Below are 24,288 nucleotides of genomic sequence, written 5' to 3' on the forward strand. Positions count from 1 at the left end.
TTTTGGTATGAAGTGACCGACACAATATAAATGCTGCCCTAGAAGTTCCTTAGACCTCCCTTTTCAGTGAGCCAGATGCCTTCTGACAATTGTGAGATTCAAATTTATTTTCCAAAAAAAAAAACCAAAAAAAACCCCAAATTTATTTTCCGAAAACATAATGGGGTGAGTTAGTAATTATGATTTCCAGAAGCTTATTGGGGACTGTGGGTAAGTAGCTGAAGCACATAAAGCATTGTGATGACCAGGTCACAAGTTTCAGGAATGCGGTCCAGGTGAGGGCCACATCTGCGTTGGATCAGCAGGGTCTTTGAAGTGTGTTTCTGTGTAAAAAACCGGAATCATGACATGTCCAGGGTAGGGTGTAGTGAAAATGACCTGGAACGTGTTCTGTGAAGGTTTAAACAAGCCGTGACTTGGTGTGAAGGTGTGATGAGTTTGGTGCCTTGGGTCATGAGCCTCACATAACGACAAACTGTGGAGGAGACTCTATGGAGAAAGGTGCCAGTTACAATTTCTGGGTAGTCCTCGCCTCTTAAAAAGCCCGCCAGGGTTGACTTAGCAAAGACAGCCTATCTCCACCATCCCGTCACCCTGACAGCCCAATGTCGTGAGAGGAGGACTGTTTGAAGAGACCAGTGCTGAGAGTTCTTAGCACCCTCTTGCAGTAAAAACCAAGAAACAATAATATTTAAAAGTAACTGTCACTATGGAGTCTCTACTATGTACAGGAACCATGCTGGGAATCTAATACTGATTCCTCACAACTGCTTGTGAGGTAGATATTTTTATCTCCTCTTGATAGATGAGGAAACTGAGGCTAAGAGAACATGAATAACATTACCGGGGCTACTGTGTTACTTAGCACTCTTTGCAGATACCAGAAAAGTACCCAGGTTAGTGTAAACAAAAAGGGATTTCTTTGATGAGGATACCAAGGTGTTTGGATGTCAGGGGCAGGAATGTAGTTGGGCCTCCAGAAGGGCTGGATCTCTGATCTGGGCTCTGTTGAACCGCAGCAGCTTCTCTCTGCCCAGCTGCCTCCGTCTCTTTCCCCCACCAGCTCCAGAGGAGGTCTCTGCAGTGCCGTGTCCTTCTTGCTGCTCTGTTTAGTGCAGTAGGACGGCCACAGCTCCCAGCGCACAGCCTGTTACCTTATCTCTTTCTCAGACTTTCCCGGCTCCTTCTGCTTGAGGGTTCCCAAAAGCAACTTGGATTCAGTGGCGTCATAAACTGCCCTTTATGACCAAGTCTCCTTGAAAGGAACTTGGTTACCACTTTATGGCACCCTTTTCCTTAACAACAACTTCTTCAGACTAGAGAAAAACGATGAAGGCAGATTTGCTGTTGGTTTATCTCCTGGATACTGAGTTTTTCTTTGGGAGCCAGGAGGTATGGAGGTCCTGTGGGAAGAGCCACAGGCAGTGGTCAGGGGCCTCGCTATCTAGTTCTGTAAGAGTATAGGTGGGTCTCTCAACCTTGCTCTTCAGTTTCCTCGTCTGTGTCTGTGGGTCAATAATATTCCACCCCCTCCCTCAGAGGGGTATAGTGAATAGAGTGAATATTAACATAGATGTGAAACTGCAGAAACATTAAAATGCAAGGTGATTTTATGGTTAATAAATGGTTACTGTTGTTGAGACTGAGAATATTACAACTACTTAAACTGCAGCAGAAGATATGGTCAGTAATCAGAGGAATAGTTGCTCTTAATGTTGGATGCAATGGAAGAGACCATAGGACTCTGTTTCCTTGAGACCTGAGGAATAGCTGTTGGGTGACTCTGCAGGTGGGTGCCCTACAGCTGGGAGAGCAGGCTGGAGAACAGCCTGGGGAGGTTCTGAAGGACCAGGCCATCTTGATGACTGTTTTTGATGGTTCCCTGCTTGTGCTTGAGTCTCTTAACTCACTCCTTTCCATCTTCATTGCATTGTGTGAACCTTCTAACATTTAGGACAGGGACCCAGTTAATCTTCCCGGCAGGCATACACTAATTCTTACAAAACACTACCACGTAAGTGTCATTTTTCTAATCACTTTACATGCTTGGTCTCCTTTATTCCTGCCAACAACCCCATGAAGCAGTTACTTTTATCCCCATTTCACAGATGCTGAACATAAGCTTCTCAGTGTGCATCAGAATCACCTGGAGGGGCCTGTTAAAACAGATTTCTGGGCTGGCCTCTGAGTTTCTGATCCAGTAGGTTTGGGGTGGGGCCTGATAATTGGCATTTCTAACATGTTCCCAGGTGGTCCTGTTCTGGGGTCCACACTTGAGACCCACCAGCTGATTTATTGGGTAATTTACACAGGATCACAATGCTTGTAAGTGGAAAAGCTAGGACTCAGGCTGCGTCTGTAGGGTTCTCAAGTCCATGCTTTTAATTTCCTGCCTTTGTGGCCTTTACCAAGAGCTGGACCTGGTCCAGCCTGATACAGAGTAATTTAATTTTGTTAATCACTGACAGTATGGCTCTTGGTTCTGCCTGTTGTTCTTTTTCTTCCCAGTAAGGCAGCTGGTTCTCTGAAAAGGAAGTAAGCCTGGCTTCTTGTCCTCACTCTGATGGTGGGAAGAGATAGGTTCAAATCCTGGTCTCCAGGCCAGGGAGGCTGAGGGTTTCCGCCGGGCCAAGCCTGTTCTGTGCTTTGACAGGTAACTGCAGGCACCACAGCTCTGGGCTTAGCAGATCCCTCAGCCACCTGCCTGCTCCACTGTGTGTGAGTCCTGGGGCTAATGATTGTGCTGAAATACTTGAGAGGTTGTAGAAATGGCAGAGAACAAGGACTCTAAACACAGACTCCATTTGCACTTTTGTTAAATAATAATCTCTTTGTGTGCTTTGTTGCAGATCAAAGGCCTCCCTGAAGGTTTTGCCCATCCCAAAATAGGGTCCAATTATTCAGTTAGGACGGTAGAGAAGACATGGAAAGCTCTGCAAGACTTTAAGGAGGGCAATGCCATCTTTACCTTCCCTAATACTCCAGTGAAGTGCGCTGGAGCCCCGCAGAAGATCATGTATTTATCAGAGGCCTATTTCAGGAAGGTATGCTTCTTTTCCAGGGATAGAGACAAGGAGGGCAGAAGGGATTTCATTTTTATCCATGTCAAAATACCTTTTTTGTTTTTAAATTTTTATTACATATGTACAAAATTATGTAATTGGAAGTTTACAAAATAGAAAAAAAGGAAGAAGTCACTCATAATCCAATTGCTTTGGTATAGCTGCTGTCATCAATTTGACATGTACTTCCATTTATTTCCTTATACATGTTTTTTTAACATGGTTACAATCATACTGTACATACAAATTTATATGTATTATATGTTATTAAATAGTCTTTGTAATATACCTTTAAATGTGTGTATAAAAGTCTACTGGTGAGGTATGCTAGAGATTGTTTAAATATATCCGTGCATTTGCACAATTAGTTGCACATTGTCCATGTTTGTACATAATTATATCCTCAGCTGCTCCCGCTGAAATTCAGTGTTATGAATATTTTTTGGCTCCTATTATATATTCTTGGATGTATAATAGGCAAACTGCCAACTCTTAAGACAAAAAATTGTTCACTTAGAACCTTGGACCTTAGTGGAAAGAGATGTTTGGGTGGGAATGCTTTCTCAGTGTTCCTCAAACACCTTCAGGTGTCCACAGCTCAGGTACACCTGGTGAGAAGCTGTGGAGAAGCTGCTGTCGCCCTCCTGCCCATGTGTGGGATATCACAGTTGGTTTACCAAAGCACGGGTTGACTTGAGACAGTGACAGGATTCAAAGCAGCGTCTGGTTCTGTAAAGGGACAGGTGGGCAGAAGCAGAGGGGAAGGTGGGACAGAAGAGGTGTTGAATGTGTGCTTGGAGCCCAGCACTGGGAAGGCCTTCCCCTGGGTTATGTAAACCTGCCCCAACCTGTGCCCAACCCTGTGGGGTGGGCAGTTAAGGAACGGGTCCACCATCACTGCTGTTTCTAAGAAAAGGTCACTCCTGGGTCATGAGAATTCTGGGTTGGCACAGCCTTTTGAGGTTCTTGCCCACCCATCTTCTTTCAAATAGTGTGATCCAGGTGAGCAAATCCTAAAAGGAGCTGAACAAAAGAAAAGAGAGGTTAGCTTTCTTCCCTCCTGGAATTCTCTTTGCATAACATCTCCCAAGTCTTAGATGGCCCGAGAGGAAGGTTCTCTTTCAGGTGCCTTAAGATCTTAGGCACTTGGGAGGATACCAGCCTCTCTGAAACATATGAACAATACTAGAGCATATGAGCCAAGCGGACGGGAACTTTGTCTTGTTCACTTCTGTCCTCTCAGCACCTAGAATAGTACCGGGCCAACTCTAGGACCTCATTAAATGTTTACTGAGTGAATCAACAAATGAATATATGAGTAAACAATTCAGTTCTATCTTCCCTTGGACTTGACTTTCATCTCTGGCCCTCTTTGAACAGAGTCCACCTCAACACCTGAATCAAGTTGCTCGTAGTTGCTGTGTCACTGACAGAAAATGAGGAGGCAGTGGACTGGTCCACAGCTCACCCACCAGTGCATAGTGATGGAGAAAGCTGGCGAGGTCTCTTCTGAGGGTTTTAAGTCTTGTCTACGTTAAAAAAAAAGGGTGGCTGGAGTAATACTTTGATGTTGGTTGTTTCTGTTCTTTTCTTTTTCTCAGACAGGGAAGCGATCCAAGGCCAATATCATTTTCAACACTTCTCTTGGAGCAATTTTTGGGGTCAAGAAGTATGCAGATGCCCTGCAGGAGATTATCCGGGAGAGGAACCTCACCGTTAACTACAAGCAAAACCTCATTGAAGTCCGAGCTGATAAACAAGAGGCTATTTTTGAAAATCTGGACAAACCTGGAGAGACCCAAGTGATTTCAGTGAGTGGGGAGGTGAAGCTGTCAGCTGAGCAGTGCCATAGATGCAGGCGACACTGAGGCCCCCACTTCCTTGTCCATCATCATCATGTGCTTGGGAGGCTGGTTACAGTGAGCATCTTAGGGTTGCAACAGGGGAGACGGTGGACCAGAATGGGTGGTGAAGAGAAAGAGATAAGAGGCTGTGTCTATGGGAGGTGAGGAGGGTTCATCTACCCGTACCAAGTGAATTTTTATGCTATTTTGTGTGTACTTCCTTGGCATTGAGTCACTTGAAGCTGCCAAAAATATTTTACAACTTCAGTTATTGCCTAGAGTTTAAGAAAGGCTCCTTAAATGCAGGATTTGGTGATTGTCTCAATTTATGGTTTGTGAGAGTCAGCCCTGCTTGTGGGTGGTTCAAGAATGATGGGTATCTTTCATCTGTGGAAGGGGCTGTCTTTAAACATCTTTCACCTGTGCCTGAAAGGAAATGCTTAAAAATCCTTGAAAGATCTGGTGGAGCCACATCCTGATTGGAAAGATCTAGCCTTTGTCTATGGACTTGGCTTCTATGTGTCTGTTTCTTCTTCTGTGAAGTGTGGGACTGGTATACATTAAGAACAAGATGTCAAGGCATCTGGAGAAGATGCATGGAAGCATCATTTGTTTATGTCATTCTGGCAAGAGCTGTTACTAATGAGGAAACAGTACGTAGAGTCACAGTTTATTCATTCAGCATTTTTAGAGGAATGAAGGAGTCCATAAAAGGAAATTTTGAAGTGAACTAAAGATTAATTTTGTAAACATCAAAACTTCACATTTTAAGCTTCCTAGTACAAGCTCTTTTTAAAATGTATTTCACACATCTTTCCTTTCTTAAATGGCATGTAATGACTATCATTTAAAACGTTGCTAATGACTCAAGGTCATATTTTAAAAAACTTTTAGTTAGAAATAATCTCAAACTTAGAGAAGTTGCAAAAATAAAAATTGTGCAGAGAAGACTGTATATAGACTTTACCTAGATCCACTTATTATAGAGCTTTACTCATTGATTTCACTTTCTGTTTCTCTCTCTTTCTCTCCCTATGTAAGTATAATGTAATGTAATGTAATATAATATATTTTCCCAAAGCATTTAAGGGTGAGTTATGTACATCGTACAACATGGTCCTTTACCTCTAAATATTTCACTGTAAATTTCCTAAGAGATAGGAGTATTCTCTTACATAACCACAGTACAGTTATCAATTCAGTAAATTTAGCATGGATACAATATTTTAATCTATGAGTTACAGTCCGGTTTTGTTGATTGACAAGTAGCATTTGTAATGCTATTCCCTCCAGGACAGAAGCTGGTATAAGTGTCATGTCTCTTTAGCCTTCTTGAATCTGGAATGTTTCCACAGCCTTTCTTTGTCTTCCATGACATTGACATTTTGGAATAATACAGCTCCCTCCCACCCCACTTTTATTTTTTCATAGAGTGTTCCTCATTTTGGGTTTGTTTATGTTTTCTTCTGATGAGTTTCAGACTCTGCTTTTTGGACTGAAATACCGCATAAGTGGTGTGTCTTTCTAGGGCATCACATTGGAAAGCACACAGCGCTCATCTGCCCCTCACTGAAGATGTTCGTTTTGATCGCCAGTCAAGATATGGTCCAATTTCTCCACTGTATAATTATTATTCTTTTTCTTCCTTGCTAATAATAAGGAGTTTGGTGGGGGTGGGGGGTGCAATTTCAGACCATGCAAACACCCTACTCAGTAAAGTTTCCCACTAGATTTAACATCCATTGATGATTTTTGCCGAATCCAGTCTTTGACTATGATGGTTGCAAAATGATGTTCCAGTCCAGTGTTCCCTCCACCTCTACTGGTAGACTCTTGGCATCCTGTCAGCAAAAGCCCTCTCTTCTCAATTAATTAATTAGTATGAACTCATGAATTTCTGTTTATTCCCCCAATGGTTTATAATTCATCCCTGTCCTTAATTATTTTGCTCAAGTTGTCCCAGATTTGGTCAGTGGGAGCCGTTTCAGGATGGCTCCTATGTCCTTGTGACATGTCCCCATCATATTTTTGAGCACTTCCTTGCTTTCTGGTGTCACAGTATGTCTCAGGCTCATCTACTTGCCCCAGCTCAGGGTCATAATTTTGCATAGCTCTTGCAGAGTTACGCTCTTAGGGCCTACTGGGTTGTTTAGGGCTAGTTATCACCTTACAAAAGAGTCTCAGACTACTCTGTTATTTCATTTTGTGTGTGTCCCCTTTGTGGTTTTCCAGTTTTCTTTTTTGCTGGCTGTCAGGCAGTTGTGACTTTGGAAGGTCCCTCCAACTTCAGCTCTTTTAAATCGCTATTTCTAATTTTTAATTGGCTGGAAAATGAGATCGCCAAACTCATTAAATTTTATGTAAAGTAAAAGCAAATGGGCTATGTGTGAGGGCCCACAGTGTACTTTTTTGAACAAAGTGTATGAGCTTGAGTGCATGGACTTAATTTTGTTATTTGGGCCTTTTTACTTTGTTTCTCAGCTGTGCTGTGGATAGTTGAGGCTGCAGATGGGGACTTGCGTAAATAAATGGTTATGGTTCTTCTAAAGGGTTTATAAGGAAAGAAGATTATTTGTGCCCTTTTGAAGTATAGGATTTTAGGTAAGATTTTCCCTTCAGACCCAATTCCACTGTTTAAAATATGAATTTCAAAAAATCGACCAAAAGGCTTTAGAGCAGTGGCTCTCAACCCTGGCTTCACATTGCAATAACCTGGAGAGCTTTTAAAATGTGCTAATGCCTGGGTCTAACCCCCAGGGATTCTGGTTAATTGGTCTAGGGTGTGGACTGAGGATTGGGAATTTCAAAAGTTCCCCTAATGATTCTCTTGTGTAACCAGGATTGGGCACCACTGCTGTAAAGAATTAAATGTACCCAAAAGCCTATAGTCTCTGATCGTTCATAGAGAGCTTGTGAACTGGTCCAAGTCTCCTATGTTTATAAATATCTAAACTTTTTTTATATCATGGAGTCCTAAAACTAGATGAGATTTTGGAGGTTGTCTGATGTAGTGCATTTCCTTATAGATGAGGGAAGGAAGGGTGAAATCACTTTCTAAGTAATAGCATTTCATTTTTCATTGTAAGTGAACGTGTTCCTTCAAGCCAGAGCTTCTAAGACTATCATCTACAGGTTTCATATGTCAGAATCACTAGGGGATTTTGTTAAAGTGCAGATTCCTGTTCTTCTCCCACACCTACTGGATTGGGATCTGGGGGGTGGCGGGGCCCAGAAATCTGCATTTTCCACAAGTCTCCCAAATGCTGCTTATGAACATTAAAGTTTATATTCTGAATAGATGATTTATGTTAATGAAGGAGAACCAAGTTATTTATCAGATTCTGTTTATGGAAATAATGGATAAAGAACAAGCTACAACTGAATGCTAATGTTAATTTTCAGCAAATCTATAAAGCAGACCCCAGTAGTTCTTTTCTCAAGTAAAACTTCATACCTTTATGATGATTATATGGAAATATTTAACCTTCCTTCTAGAAAAGATTTATGAAATTCATGTGTATTTGTGAAATTCAAGCACATTAACTTTAGTAAGGTTTAGCCCTCAGCTAAAAAAAGTGGTCTGGTTAACTGCAGAAATATAGACATGGCCTTAATAATTTGGTGGATGACGGTTCTTGACCGTTCCATTTGCTGTCCTGCAGACATGTGCTCAGTCTCCCAGCCTCAGGGACCCAGGCCCCTAAAGAGCCACCCAGAGTACTTTGCAGAACACTGCCCGTTTGCCCCACTCCTTCTACCTTAGGGTTGATTAAGCGTATAATTGTCTGAGAGTGGGAATAAATACAAGTCACCTTCCTAACCCCCCCCTGCCACCAATGACTGCCAGGCTCTGGTGAGGGGACAGAGCTCCTTATGGAAACCAGGGGTTGTTGACTGTCACAAGGTTAGGATTGTCCTAAGATGCTAAAGTTTTCACCGTAATGAAATGTTTTGTGAACATTTAAATCAATTTGATATTGCTAGGTGGAGTTTATTAAATGAAAGGAATAAAAAGGATAAACTGCAAAATATCATGTAAACAAAAAAGAACATTACGTAAACAAAAGAGTTAAATGAGCCATCAGAATTGACTAGGTTTGGTTAATGCCCTATTGCCAACCTGTAACCCTGATGCAGGTTTTTGGAAAAAAAAATCCACCCTGCCTCCCATATAGTTCAGTAAACCCAACACTGAATCAGACCCCTCCTTCTTCAAAGTGCTAGCCAATATTCTTTTTTTTTTTTTTTTTTTTTTTTTTTTTGCGGTACGGGGGCCTCTCACTGTTGTGGCCTCTCCTGTTGTGGAGCACAGACTCCGGACGTGCAGGCTCAGCGGCCATGGCTCATGGGCCCAGCCGCTCCGCGGCATGTGGGATCCTCCCGGACCGGGGCACGAACCCTTATCCCCTGCATCGGCAGGTGGACTCTCAACCACTGTGCCACCAGGGAAGCCCGCTAGCCAATATTCTTGTCACCTTTATTTCACCTTAAATTGGTGTTTTGATGGTTTCCTTTATGTATTTTGAGTGTTGACACACATTTGGGAATGGTGCCCACTTATGAGCTCCTAACATGGCCTTTACAAGTTTCAGGTGCTCTGAGAACCTCTTTGAAGAATTAAACTGAAGTACCGGACTTTACAGGTTGACAGCTGAGGGTCAGGGAGAGAGCAACTGAGATACACCCCCTGCTTTGTTTTAGTGATAAATAGAAACATCAATGAGTTCTTTCAAAATGTTAATGAGGTTCACTCCAGTATTTCGGATTCCCCCATGCCTACTGCCCAAGGGATCACGTGCCCTCTGTATAGGGAGGCCATGTCAGTTATTTTATCACCACATTGTACTGGAGCATGTAAAATCTTGGAGTGGGTGTAGATCAGTATGAGAGCTAACTTATACTGCTCCATGCAGCCATAGGACAGTGTGTGGGTTAGGGAGTTAGGACGGGAGCTTGTGGGGCTATAGAAATCACAGAAGAAACACACATTTGGATGCTCTCCTTTTTTGCAGTATGAAATGCTTCACGTTACACCACCAATGAGCCCACCAGATGTCCTCAAGACAAGTCCTGTGGCTGATGCTGGCGGCTGGGTGGACGTGGATAAAGACACTCTGCAGCACAAGCGGTACCCAAATGTGTTTGGGATTGGGGACTGCACCAACCTGCCAACGTCAAAGACCGCTGCTGCTGTAGGTAAGACCATGAGCTGTGTTTCTTTCCCACTCACCATGATGTCATCCTAAAGCACCGTCATAACAAAAACGAAAGTTGGGCACAAGTGGCATTTCATTATGTGCTAATTATATTAATGAAGATATATTTCATTATCTTCATCAATAATGAAGAAACTTTTGTGGCCTAAAAATGACTTAGGCCTCCCCAACACAGAAGCAAGTTGTCAGTGAACCTAGTGTTGTGTAAAGAAGAAAGTATCTGTTGAGTGCTTTGCACCTGAGTAGCACGACGTCATCTGCCTTTTCTCTGTCAGAGGGGTGGTTTTCAGGGGAGGGGGCATTAGAGAGAGAGAGGTACCGCTTTTCCAGCTCTCTAGAATTCTGTTACTTCTCATACTACCGTGCTCGCATCCCTGGCCTTCTTTGCCCCCGATGCCAGGCAGGTTGGCTATTTTTCTTTTGCCTGAAACACCGTAAAACTAGGGAAGCATTTGTTTCCCCAGAAAACACATGCAAGTCAATGAAAGCTTGCAGAGCAGAAAATAGCACTGTTACGACTGATACAGTGGAGAGTGCCCTGATTGGTACATGATTAAGGCCTCAGCCTGGGAAACTAAATTCTTCACGTCGATGTTCTGCTCTAGCAGTGATGGAGGGAATTGCCTTTTAGATTCTGTTTTCTGTAGACAGGGACTGTCTTCTTTAGATGCTGTGAAACACGGACCTCCCTGCTGACGGGTATGGGAGCATTTTGTGTGAATTACACACCTGCCAAACATACGTCACTTTTGCTTGACTACGTCAACCTAAGAAAGACTTTCTAGGAAATCCATTGAATGTCTTTTTCATTATTATTATTACTATTTTAAAATTTATTTTTGGCTGCATTGGGTCTTCGTTGCTGCGCGTGGGCTTTCTCTAGTTGCGGCGAGCGGGGGCTACTCTTTGTTGTGGTGCGTTGTGGTGCGTGGGCTTCTCATTTGCGGTCGCTTCTCTTGTTGCAGAGCGTGGACTCTAGGTGCGCGGTCTTCAGTAGTTGTGGCATGTGGGCTCAGTAGTTGTGTCGCACGGGCTTAGTTGCTCCGCGGCATGTGGGGTCTTCCCAGACCAAGGCTTGAACCCATGTTCCCTGCATTGGCAGGCAGATTCTTAACCACTGCGCCACCAGGGAAACCCGTCTTTTTCATTATTAACAGTAATTTTCCCCCAACTTTACATTTCAAAAATCTCAAATCTATGAAAAATTTGAAAGTACAATGAATACCCGTATACCCTTCAGGTATTAACCAGTTATTAATATTTTGTGACTAACTAACATAATAATTAACTAATAAATTAATATTTTGCTTGATCACTATGTACATTTTTTGGTTGAGTCATTAGAAGGTAAGTTTTGACATCATGATACCTCACCCTCAAACACTTCAACCTCTATCTCCTAAGAAAGAAGCATTTTCTCCTCTATACCCACAAGACCATTATCATGTCCAAGAAACTGAACACTGTATTATAAAATCATCAATACAATCCAGTTTGAATTTCTCCGTTTTCCCTAAAAATGTCCTTTATAGCTTTCCCTGCCCCCCGGCCCCAATGCCCCTTAAATTCACGAGCCAGTCAAGGGCCACACTCTGTATTGGTTGTCTTGTCTCTTTGGTTTTCTTTAATCTAGAAGCCTCTGACATTTGTTTGTTTGTTTTTTTTTTTTTTTTTCTTTCATGACATTGGCATTTTTGAAGAGTCCAGGCCGGTTATCTTGTAGAATATCCTACAATTTAGAACCGTCTAGTAGTTTTTGATGATCAGATTCAGATCATACGTTTCAGCAAGACTTCCACAGTGAGGCTCTGTGCCTCCCACTGTGTCACCTCAGGAGCCCCTCATGTTCATTTGTCTTGTCCCTGGTGAAGCTAGATTTCATCACTGGGTTAAGAGTTGTGCTCTAGTTACAATCTAGAGGGATGGGGTCTTCTTAACTTGTTCACATTAAAGTTATTTGCAAATTAGTTTTCATGGAAAACCTAGATGCTTATGTTTTTCTGACTTCTCCCTTTCTCACGTAGCGGCCCAGTCAGGAATACTTGACAGAACAATTTCTCTGATTATGAAGAATCAAACACCTGTGAAGAAGGTTTGTATGCCTTGTAAGAATCACTGTCTCAATTTACCATCTTCCATTCTGCATGAAAACAGTGTTTTCCCACAATTTTGCCACTTTCTTAATTAGTTTCTCTAATATGGGCACTTCAGTTTTTGCCTTTAGTATATTCTTGTTATATAATTTCTATTTTTTTCACTGTACAGAAAATTAGAATATACAAAAAAAGAAAAATATTACAACTGCTCAGAGTAAATAATAAATTCTAAAGTATCTAGATAGCACCATGAAAGAAGCCACTTTCCAACTCTGTCTCATGGCCAATTTTAGTATGATGGCTACACGTCGTGTCCGCTGGTGACTGGCTACAACCGTGTTATTCTCGCGGAATTTGACTACAACGCTCAGCCCCTGGAAACCTTCCCCTTTGACCAGAGCAAAGAGAGGCTTTCCATGTACCTCATGAAGGCTGACATGATGCCGTTCCTGTATTGGAATGTGATGCTAAGGTCAGTGCATTGCCTGGGGGAGAGGCACAGCTGTTAGTAGATCACACCGACTTGTGCAGAGCGGTTGTTTCCAAAAGGCCTTCCAGCTTCAGGAGATATGACCCCCGAGCAGGACTGGCGAAAGGGAACCACCTTGCTGTGCCGTGTCTCATAGATTAGCGATGGCAGCCTGAGAAGGGTTCTGAAGCCTCAGCCAGATGTGGTGGGAAAGAGGCTGCCCTGGGTGAGGGAAGGGAGCCCCTAGCACAGCTACCACCCACAGGGGATGCAGCCTGTTGTCTTCATTATTGGCAGTGACCGAGTCTTCTGTCTTCCAGTTTCTGGTTCTCTCTTGCTGCTGGATAAATAATAGTAATCATGATAGTAAATCACATAGTAAATAAAGTCAAGTACTTTATCATCTGCTACCTTGCTTCTGTTTTTATTTTGTTATAGGACAAAGAAAACAGCGATTAAGAGCATAAGCTTTGGAGTCTGACCTTTGCTTGAATCACCTGTCTGGCATTTACTAGCTGTGCGTCCTAGGGCCAGTTGCTTAAACTCTCTGTGTTTAAGTTTCTTATCTGCAAAATGAAAGTAACATTGTCTTCCTCACAGGATGGGGAAGAATGAGACAATACATAAAGAGACAGCTACATAGTAGGCATTCAAGTAGTAAACAGAGTACCAAACTTAATAATTCCTCTTTTTTTGTTGCAAAAAAATGATCTCATTTGACTTTCCTAAACCCTTTAAGAGAAGTAAGTCAGAATATTGATATCAGTGTTTTTCAGCCAGGGGTGGTTTTGCTCCCCAGGGGACGTTTGACAACATCTGGAGATACATTCTGTTGTCACAACTGGAGGGGATGCTACTGGCATCTAGTGGGCAGAGGCCAAGGATGCTGCTAAACCGGACAGCCTCCACCACAAAGAAGTGTTTGGTCCAAAATGTCAGTAGGGCCGAGGTTGAGAAACCCTGACCTATACTTAATTCATGAGCAAGTGAAAGTAGAAAGGATTGCAGTCTGCATGTAGTAGGGGCTTTGTTTGGCTGAATTGAGTCAGCATTTTCTGGCTCACATCGCAAGTCAGAGTCAAAGCCAGGACTTGTCCCCTTGTAGTCCTGGGATCTTTCTACTTCGCTGTCAGTCTTGCTGTATGGCCTGATAAGTATTTTGTGTGAGCAGCCGCCAGGCTGGCTGCAGTCACCCCCATCTTTTCCGACGCAAAGAACTTTTCCGTGTCATTTCTTACAGGGGTTACTGGGGAGGACCAGCCTTTCTGCGGAAGTTGTTCCATCTGGGTAGGAGCTAAGGATGGCTCAGCTTCTGGATGGCTTGGAGGGATGACCATCCATCCTTGGATGGCTCCTGGACCAAAATCACAGCCACTGATTGACCGCGAGCAGCACGAAGAACTCAAAATCTAACCCCGTAAAGAATTTACTGCTGGATGATGGTGACCAGATGCTTCCCTTTTCAGTCCCTCTGGACAGCCACCAGGCAGGCTGCCCAAGATGAGCTTGATTCTTTGGAAATATGCAAATGAAAGAATAGACTTCTATTTTTAAAATAAAAGCTTGCCATTGATTGACATTCTGTGAGAAAATTCTATCTTGACTAGGGGAATGAAAAGTTACTGCCCTGGGGAGGAAAAGATGGTGGTGGTGGGATAGCTTACCTGTTATCTACTTCGAGTATTCAACTGATAGCGGGCATAATTTCACCAGAGCCTGTTTGGATTTACAGAAAACAAGAGTCATTGCAGGGAGAATAGTATTTCAGTGTCTGTGAAAGCCCCAAAGACGTGCGGCCTAGAACTGGTGCTGCGGGGTCAGTGGGCCAAGAGCCTGCTGCTGCCCCTCTGCTCTGCCACCACGTTCACGCTGAGGCCACGTTCTCGTAGCCAGTGACTGATGCGGGGAGGGGGTTGGGTACTCATGCTGGCCTATTCCTACAGGATGTGGAACTCTTCTTCCTGGCAACTTTGGCTCCAGGATTTCCCATTAGCCTGGCTGAAACTTTCTCAGGACTGCATCAAGCCTGAGGTGGTCCTTTCCCATCCCTCCTTCCTTCCCCTCCTCCTTTCCCAGGTGTCCCTGCCAAATGATGGTCTGAAAGCCCTCCCTTGCTTTCTCTTGTTCCTCCTTCTTTAGCCTTGACAGACATTTCCCCCGGTAAATCTCTTGCAAATCTAATTCTCTCATGGCCCCTGCTTTGCAGAGAACATACACACAGCGAGGATGGCGTTGATTCGGTCCCAGTTTTGGCCAATAAAATTTTGAATGAGATCACATTGGAAATATTGCAGGAAGTAGTTCCAGTTTATTTGAAGTTCAGCAGCAAAATCATTTGTTCCCAACCAGTTTATCTGGAAGCTTGCAGTTTCAGTTCAGTCTGGTATTTGAAAGCTTTGCATGTTTCATATTTATTTATACACTCCACCAAAGGGCATTGCTTAGCAATCTATGCAATGCCTTAGATTTTTATAACAGTTTAGAGTTCAAACCTAAACTGTTACCTAGTTTAGGTAACAGTGTTACCTAGGGTTGCTAAGTCTCTCTGGTTTCCTGAAGTTCCCTGATGACTTTAGAAACTCTGCTTAGGCATTCATTCATTAATTCAGCAAGGATTTAACTGAGCTCCTACAAGCTGCCAAGCAACGTCTTGGCCCTGGAGATGCAGTGGTGAACCGACAGATAAGGACCCTGCCACGGTTTTGTGGTTCCTAAAGGATAGTTTCCTCTCCTTTCCCTGGGATGCTGGGAAGCTTGCCGAAAGAGACCTTGCTCTGATCTGGAAAGTAGACTTTCCTCAGTGGCACATGTTCTGATGAGGAATGGGGTACCATCCTAGCAGCAGACCCCTAATCTGGCACTAGAAGTGGGAGATGTTTTCTGCATGACCCCACGTATTCCTGTTTAACATCTGTTATTCTGGCATAGCTATCAATGGAGCCCCCTTTCACTCTCCGAAATGTCCTATTTGGACCATAGATTATATTGTAGTGATTGTAGTGATTGCACTCAGCCCTCCCACTCCCACCTCGGTTCTAGAATGGGAGATCAGTGCTATAATAGGGTGGCACTGTTTTTCCCTCTGTGCCGCTCTGAAACAGGCAGAGGTGGGGTGTTTCTGTCCTGTTCGGAGTCCCTGCCTTTACAGAGTTCCTGCCTGAGACCGCTGCAGCCTGCCTCCTGGTGGGCTGCTGAGTCAGCGAGAGCTGGGGGCTCTTCACCCCAAATGATCTTTCCCTGCAGGGTCCAAGAAGTCCTGGGAATAACCAGCCATGACTCTCTCCCTAAACGTGGACAAAAATGTATTTTCAGAGAGTGAGGCCGTGTCTCTGGGAATGGCTGAGGCTCTGGGGTGAGTCACTGTGAAATGCATCCCGGGGTGAGCTGGAGCTTCTTGGGTCTGTTTATGATCACGCATTCCGAAGCGTCAGGAAATTGCCTCAGTTCACATTATGCTGGGCAGAATTTACTGCCGGGGCTGGAGGGAGCAGTAACCATTTTTGGTCAGTACATTGGTCTCCAGCTCTTACTCCTCCGAGTTTGGAAAGATCAGAAATGTGCTGAATTCCAGAAAAGTCTGGCCTTTGAAACCATACCTCCTTAACCACGAATGTGGGATCGGCTGGCCGAGGGCGAGGCCTTTCTCTGGGACTGCCTCCAGTTAGCTCGCTCAGCAGCAGTAAGGGGGGAGGGCTAAGACCAGGATAAGGTGGTGGCTTCTCCAAAGGTGGTGCCTGGGGCGGGGTGAGGTTGCTGGTCCCACCCTGTGGAAGGCTCCAGCTCAGAGGCTGATGCCTCCAAAGTCCAGAAGTGACACAGGGCTAGGACTGCTGACTTGGGAAATCCCTCCTTGCCCCCGCCCCGACCCTTGGTGTCAGCCCGGGGTGAGCTGTGGATATAGTGAAAACAGAGGTAGAAAATTTAGAGAACAGAGATCAACAAATGGAACAGAAATCACCCCAAATCCATCACCCAGTTGTAACAGCTAATAGCATCTTGGTGTCTTTTTCTCTAGTGTCCTAATATCGCTGTTACATATAAAGTTCCTGAAAACAAATAGGATCATACCGTAAGTACTGTTTTGTGACCTGTGTTTTACACTTAATATGCGTTGAAGACCCAGGGGTTGGTTGTAGAGAGGAGAAGGAGATCCATGAGTAATTACTCAAGGTGCACGGATCATTTGTCCTGGCTGAGAAAACTGCTAATTAATTAATGTAACAAATATATGTCATGTGCCTTGGTGAGTATTGGTAGATAGTCAACACTAGATACTTTTCTCACATAATCCTCCAATAACAGATAATTATCAAAGACATGGAAGGTCTTTTTGTGGAAGGTGGCTTTGTAATGCAACAGTTAAGAGTAGCTTCTCTGATTGTTTTTATGCACTGGATAAGTCCAGTCTGATTTTAAAGCAAAGTCCCTGCTTTCTGCCCTAAGACCACAGACAGAACTTTCATTTGGGATAGGCTCATTGTGATTATTTCGGAGGGGGAAGGAACAAGAGCAATGCTTTGGATAAGATAAGGCTTTCTGAAAGGATGAATGAAAACCAGGTCTCTCTGCGTAGGTTAACTGCCAAGTAGCTAAGGAGATTGCTTGTCTAATGCTAAAGAAAGTCAAGGCTAATACTTTGCAACGGATAGGTAGAAAGGTCACAAGACACAGTTGAGAAAGATGGACTGTGAAATATGGAACAGTTTTCTCCCCCAGTATTGATTTTTAAAAAGTAACTTCCTGGGAGGAGTGCATGTTGTGAACAACCCTAAATGAGTTATAACTTTCCATGTTTGCATGCAGTAAAACTCCTGTAATTGCATCCCTCAGCTACAATTTGAGGCCACACCTAGGCCCGCAGTGGTGCAAAAAGGCAGGAACTCTGGTGCTGTACTGGCACAAGCTGGGTTCAGATTTCTCGAGGGACAGCTAGATAGAATACAGGATCTGGAGCCACAGATGGGGATTCAGGTCCTGGCTCTCCCACTGACTCGTGCCTCATAGCGTCCCACTAGTGCGTTTTAATCACCACTTTATAACCTGTAGAGTGGGTAACAATACCTACTTCACAGGCTTAACACAAACATTAAATGAATTGAGGTATAGCTTTTAGCAGTTTGGCGCATAGACTGTAGCTGTGCTTGTTGTTACCTCCAGTAGTTGAATGAAGTGTTCAGAAATACAGCTTCCCCTTAGACTAGAAATTCCTGCCTGTCTGTGAGAAATGGGGTCATGACGGCTCTCCAACATCCTTGTTCTAGCAAGACTGATTCTGTCACTTGATACCACCACAACTCCCTGCCTCATTTCAACAGACTTCAGAGTGGGGAAATGGCCAGCATTATAGATTAGCCCATGTGGGGTAGTGGCTAAGAGTACATGTCTGGATCCAGCTTGCCTGGTTTGAATCCCAGATCTGCCTCTCACTGGCTATGTTACCTAGGGGAAGTCCCTGAAACTCTCTGGGCCACTGGTTAATTTAGATCACAGAAGGCCCTTTGTGTTCAATCTCTCTTGATCTCAATCAGTCCCTCTCTCCAGGCTATATAAATACATATGATAGATATATACTATTGGTTATAGGGGTTCACTGACTGCAAGAATTCACTATCAGCTACTCCCACAAATATTCGTGGGGCATCTAATAAATACAAGGCCCTGGGGATTCAGAGATGAAAGCCCTTGTCCTCAGTGAGCTCTGCTGGATTCTTTCCATAAAGCGCCAAGATAGATGTCCCATCTGTGTGTGGTCATAACATTCAGAATATGCCATTGTCTTACACCAGACAATCAGGGAGAATATCCAGAAGAAGGTAAAGTTTGAGATGAGTCCCTGTATTAGCCAGGTCTCATTTGGTTCAGACAGAAATCCAACCCAAATAAGCCTGAGAGAAAAAGGAGAACCTATTAACTCATGTAACTGGGAAATTCAGGTGTTCACTTCAGATTTGGCTAGATCTAGGAGTCATAATATAATCAAGGTGCTCTCTTTTTCTTTCAGTTCTCTCAATTCTTTTTCCCTCTGACTCACTCTCTGTGACAGACAGGCTTTCTCACTGTGCCCAGGGAAGAGGGCTACATGCATGTCCTCCTGGCTTGGCCTCCTTAGTGGAAGAAAGAACTTGGCTTTCTAAATGTCCACAGACCAGTTCTGGGGGAGGATTATGATTACCAGCAGATAAACAAATAAATGTGTTTCCCCTATCAGAGAGAGTGCTCTTTTGTTGAGTGCTGTATTAGCAGTACCTAGAACAGTATGACCTAGAACAGCACACAGTAAGTTCTCAGTAAATATTTGTTAGCTGAACGAACCAGCTACATTTTGGCCATGTGCCCACTTCATAGCTAGGGGAGTGGGGTTTGCTACCTAAAGAAGTAGACTGATGGACAAATGTTCTTAGCACTCCAAACCATTATTACCACTACAGTCCTGATCCGCGAGGAAGACTTGGCCAGAAGCAGAGGACTGGAAACTTCCCAGGCGTGGGGAACAGTATGTGTAAAGGGATGCAGGCGAGAGGCTGTGGGAACTGTGGGTAACTTGGTTTGTGTACAAGGGATGCTGAATGACAGGAAGACTGGGTGGGAAATGGGCTTTTGGAGGATCTTGGGTTGGGATCTCTGATGTTGCCTTTTGTTCCTCCAGCCCCGCCCTGGACCTTCTGCATCCCGGCTGTCTGCCCTGGGAGGCAGCCCAGCACAGGCCGTGTGAATGGTCTCCCCCGCTGTCTAGTTTCTGGTTGGGTTTGGCCAGTGTGGGTTGGTAAGAGGTGGGAGGGAGGGAGGAGAGAAAGGTTGGGGCGTTTATTTTTCTGGCTCCCTCCTGGCAGGGCTGTCTTGGCCCTATGATGAGGTAAGAACAGAAATTGAGAGTAGGAGTTAGTTTGACAGAGATATTTTATATCTGTTACCTGTTGAATCTAATAATAAAAAAATTGGGGCTTGTGTTTTATGTGTTTTCAAATTTCATTTTTTTCCCAATAATTTTTAATTGCATTTTGCAGAAGTACTAGTCTGAGAAGAATTAGATTTTTAAAAAATCAAACAAAATGAAAACAAAACCCACGAATCTGGTCCTTCAGCACAGATGGCTGGAGAAGCCCCACTCTCTTTTTGGGTTCTGATGCCCTCTCCCTGCACCCATCCTGACGGGCACAAGGGTGGAAACAGCTCCCTGGCTACGAATCCTGAGGGACCTCACTGTGCCTGCCGTTCCCCCAACCTGGCCCACCTTTGTACGTAAGCCCTTCGTGAATTATCCTCACTTGACCGTGTCACCTGCTTTCTGTTGGGCCGCTGACTGACACAAGGTAAACTCAAAGGGGTGCAGAGCCACTGAAGGAATTTACGCGTGAATGAGAGGAGACTGTAGCAGCTTGGGTGAGCTATGGATTGAGGAGAAGACTCCAGACAGGCTGACCAAGGCCAGGCCAACTAACTTCAGCAAGGGAGGGTGAGGGCTTGAATTAAGGCACTAAGGAAGGAGAGGAGGGGGAAAATTCATGAATATTTAGGATACTGTATGTCAGGGAAACAGAAACCACTATATAAATAGTGCAGGCAGAAGGGAATTGAAAATTGCAGAGGTTGGCAAACTATGACCTGTGAGCCAAATTCAGCCCACTGCCTGTTTTCATAAATAAAGTTTTATTGGAACGCAGCCATCCTCCTCCATTTCTGTATTGTCTAGGGCTGCTTTTGCGCTACAATGGCAGAGCTGAGTAGTTGTGACAGAGACCGAACGTGGCCCTCAAAGGCTAAAAATATGGACTAGCTGGCCCTTTACAGAAAAAACTTTACCAACTCCTGGAACATTGGGAATTTGGTACGTATAGAACTCTAGGAATGGCTGGGGAAACAAACATCATGGACAAGTACTGCTGGTTTTCAGGGGGTCAAGAGGCTACAGAAATTGCAGGAATACTGGCCCCATTGATCTCAGCATTTGCCCCATCAAATCAGGTGATTGCCTGCAAGCCTATGCAAGCCTCATGTCTACAGACTGATATGCCAGCCATTGCCAAAGGGAAAGGGCTTCTCTTCCGTGTTCAATATGGTGCAAATGCCCCTCCCTCACTGGAAGACTTCGGATGAAACCAGCTGTCTTTTCCCAGCTTTCTTCCTTGATACAGAGGTGAGTATAGGAGGGACAGGGATACAGAAGAGAAGATTCTGGACAGGGAGAGAGGCACTGCCAGCAGGTTAGTTTCCCAAATCCCTGCCAACTGTGGGGTCTCAGCCAAGTTCTGCAATGGGGTTTTACTCAGACTTCTTCACTCAGTGATATTCATGGAGTGAAACCATAAAGTAATTTTGACAAGAAAATTGGATTTTACAAGCCTGGGATTAACATATCTTTCCAAGCTTATAGGCTAAAGCAAGTTATAAGTATTCTTTTTAAAGGAGAGCTTCTAGGAAATGGAAAACATTGGCAATCTCTTTGACCCAAGGGCCCTGTTGGCCTGTGTAGTCCTGTGAATGGCAGAGAGAGGCCTGAAGCAAAGCAATGAGGTGAAAAGAGCAGAGTGGAGGGAGAGGTGGTAAGAGGCGGAGGGTGGAGAGGAGAGAAAGCCTTGCACCTGGGAGGACCTCACTAAAAAGGGCGGTGCTCACTTAATCCCTGTATGGGGGCAATAGGAGGACGTGGGGGAAAGGGACAAGCGCTGACCAGCCCTTGGCCTCTGCCCGCCCCTGTTTACTATCTCAGTGGTCAGTCAGGGCCCTTCCTCCCAGAGTAGATGCCCTAGGTTGACTGGGGACCATCCCCTGAAGTTTAACAAGATTGTGGCAGAAAACTCTCCCCACTCTGTTTCTTCCTTATCTCAGCAAATGGAGGCCTTTTCACTCCAGCAAAGCTCATTTTATTGCTTACTTCCTCCAAATTGGTAATAGTCCAGCTTGTAAATCCATCCATACATCCTATGAACCCACTGTATATCTGACTAATTAGTGGTTGTCTTCTAAATGAGGAATGCCTTCTTATGGATTTTCTGTGCAAATACAATACTGTAGGTGCTTCAACATCAATAAGTGTACAAACAATATAGTAATTTGAATGGTTGTGGTTAAAATGAAACTTTTCTAGAATCCAGTTTATAAATCTAGGAAAAGGCTGTTATTTGTGACTAGGAACTGTGTGTTCATTGTCAAAAGTTCCAAAAGATTTTCAAGATCGCATAGCAAATGAGACACGGAACTGGGATTTGAATCGTAGTCTGTTCTCACTGTGTCTTAGAAAAATTGTTGATATCAGGATTACTTTGGAAGGCTTCTCTTACTTCAGTGCTGTCATATTTCTTCTCAGGAGTAAAAGAAAAAGGAGCCATGCATTAGTCCAAGTTCTCTCATTTTTCCAAGTAGCAAAAAAGCAATTTATTGGCTTATGTACTTAGAAGTTTGGGAAGGAGATCAGGCATGGCTGGATACAGAGGCTCAATTTCTTCCTCTCTTGTTCTTGCTCTGCGTTTCTTTGTGTTGGTCTCTTCCTCAGGTACACCACTTCACATTCTGACAAAGTGGGGCAGGGGCAGGCTTACCTCTGGCCTTTAGAGCCCACAGTCCCTCTTTTCTAACGGTTAAAATGGCAAAAATCTGCGGAAAGATGTGATGATCCAAGCTGAGTTTGTGACTTTTGTTGAACCAATCTTGGGGGAGAGGATTGGGTCAGCCCTGTGGGAGCCACTTGGACTGAGAATGGGGGTGGAGGTGGTGGTGATTCTCCAATGAGATGCTGGGGTTAGAAACCTCTTTTTACTACAAGAATAAGAAGATGGACACATCCTATCTTCTTCTCCATTGTCAACATTAGTCTACTACTCACTCACTCAGTCTCTGGCCGGCTGCTGGGGTCCTCAGGTGGGTAAAGTTAGGTTGGAGGAGCTTAGACCCTCAGGGAGCCTGCGTTCTCAGGAATGGTCCTTTTGCACCCTGGCAAAGCATCCTCCCGACTAGGAAGGGGGACTGCAGCTCCTCCAGGATGCCCGCTGACACCAGGGATTCCTACCAAGACCTGCCAACAAGAGCCCTTTCCGCTTCCTAGGGTCTCCCAGTAGGCTCTGTGATAGAGCCAGTGAAGTCCTGGCCGGCGGAGAGGGAGCGGGGAAGGGGAGAGCGCGTCTGCCTGGTTCCCGGAGCCGGGCTGTGGGCGCCGCCTGCTGGAGAACTGGAGCGCCTGCGGATCTTCTTTTACAAATGTGGCCCAGTAAACTAGGTTTGGAGTAACGCCAAACTGTGCGTGTTTACCACCTGCACCTGATTAACTGGCGGCCAGGTGAGCGCTGAGTAAAGGAGCCAGAACTCCGCGTCACTGGGAGCCTCTGCCCGTCTGTCCAGCCGCCTTCCCCACTACCTCACACGGCACAGAGACCACAGGGACGGCGCCGCGTTCCCTTTCCTTACCAGGTTCTGCGAGGTGAGTCGGCTCAGCCATAATCACAATCATCAAAATAATATTAATTGGTATAATTTTGAGTACTTTGAGGCAGACACTTGGCTAGGGGCTTTGCATCCAGTTTCATACGTCATCTTCGTGATCACCATACGGGAGGGCATTTTACTTGTGTTACATAAAGGACTGAGACTTAAATTAGAGAAGTAACTCGCCCAGCACACGTGGCTAGGAAGCGACAAGGTCAGGCCAGAGCCACAAGAGGGCGCACCTCCTTTTTCAATACTGTCCTATGAGTCTTGCTTTTCCTTGGGGAAGACACACAATGTATTTAGGCAAATGTTAAGAACCCACATAAACACAGTATGTATGTATGTATGTATGGTTTATTTATTGGAGGAAATGGACAGCATTTGGAATATGGGCTGTAGGTAGGGTGAACAGGTTTCTGGAACTGGAAATTAGACTGCATCTGGTGTGACAGGAGGCAGAATTTTTGAATTTAGGAGTCTTCTACAATCTGGGATGTTGATCATCGATACCATATGGGAGGAAACTGTAAAGCCGCGAGAGGCCTTGGTGAGTTATGGCTGGCAATCCACACCGTGTGCATATGCATGCAGGCTGCACACTTACCTAGAGCGTCCTCTCAGGCTAGTGCTGGGTTCTCCCTTGCCCTGATAACACTTAGGATTAAAGTCTGGAGTAGCTGCTTTCCTCTGTCTGAGATAACCTAAAGGCACCAGTCTTCCTCTTTTTCTATTTCCCTCTCCCAATTTTCCCTTGCTCCCAACTCTTGGTCTGATTGAGGGGTGTCTAAAAATTACGTATTGGTTACAGAGGAGAGTACTGCTCTTGGCCATTTCTGATTGCCTCATTTCAACAGGCCATTTCTGATTGTAAGTAACCACTCTAGTTTCTAATTATCAATAGATTTAAAGTTTTTAAACCTTCATTAAGGAAGTTTGTATCCACTGATTCCCCCTCACCAGACTTTAGGCTTCTGGAGGGCAAAGATCTATCTACTTTATGCAATGAAGCCTTACTATGTACTGTGTTGAGTCTTGATGCTGGGTAACTGCATATCTGTGGTTCCCACACCTGGTGGTACAGTACAATCAACTTTGTTTTCTTTTTAAAGCCTTTGCCTGGGGATTCTGTCTAGATCACTTTGGGCTGAAGCCTGGCAATCTGTGTTACAAGAACAGGTGATG

The 24,288-nt window shown here is 44.4% G+C and overlaps 1 protein-coding gene and 1 long non-coding RNA gene across 5 annotated transcripts in view; both read left to right on the plus strand.

Moving 5' to 3' along the window:
• The window catches only part of SQOR (sulfide quinone oxidoreductase), a 66,378-nt gene extending 52,112 nt beyond the window's left edge, over window positions 1-14,266 (plus strand). For all 4 annotated transcript variants that reach the window (XM_067029183.1, XM_067029185.1, XM_059059397.2 and 1 more), the window contains exons 5-10: window positions 2,850-3,044; window positions 4,664-4,873; window positions 9,919-10,102; window positions 12,147-12,214; window positions 12,512-12,690; window positions 13,928-14,266. In XM_067029183.1, coding sequence (XP_066885284.1) covers window positions 2,850-3,044; window positions 4,664-4,873; window positions 9,919-10,102; window positions 12,147-12,214; window positions 12,512-12,690; window positions 13,928-13,985 — 894 coding nt within the window. In that variant the 3' untranslated portion in view covers window positions 13,986-14,266. The remainder of the gene's footprint in view (window positions 1-2,849; window positions 3,045-4,663; window positions 4,874-9,918; window positions 10,103-12,146; window positions 12,215-12,511; window positions 12,691-13,927) is intronic.
• An 8,629-nt stretch (window positions 14,267-22,895) lies between these two features.
• The window catches only part of LOC136793821 (uncharacterized), a 117,732-nt gene continuing 116,339 nt past the window's right edge, over window positions 22,896-24,288 (plus strand). Inside the window, exon 1 of the long non-coding RNA XR_010839684.1 lies at window positions 22,896-23,098. This is a non-coding gene — a long non-coding RNA (uncharacterized lncRNA). The remainder of the gene's footprint in view (window positions 23,099-24,288) is intronic.

Source organism: Kogia breviceps, chromosome 3, assembly GCF_026419965.1.
Source record: "Kogia breviceps isolate mKogBre1 chromosome 3, mKogBre1 haplotype 1, whole genome shotgun sequence".
Taxonomy (NCBI): domain Eukaryota; kingdom Metazoa; phylum Chordata; class Mammalia; order Artiodactyla; family Physeteridae; genus Kogia; species Kogia breviceps.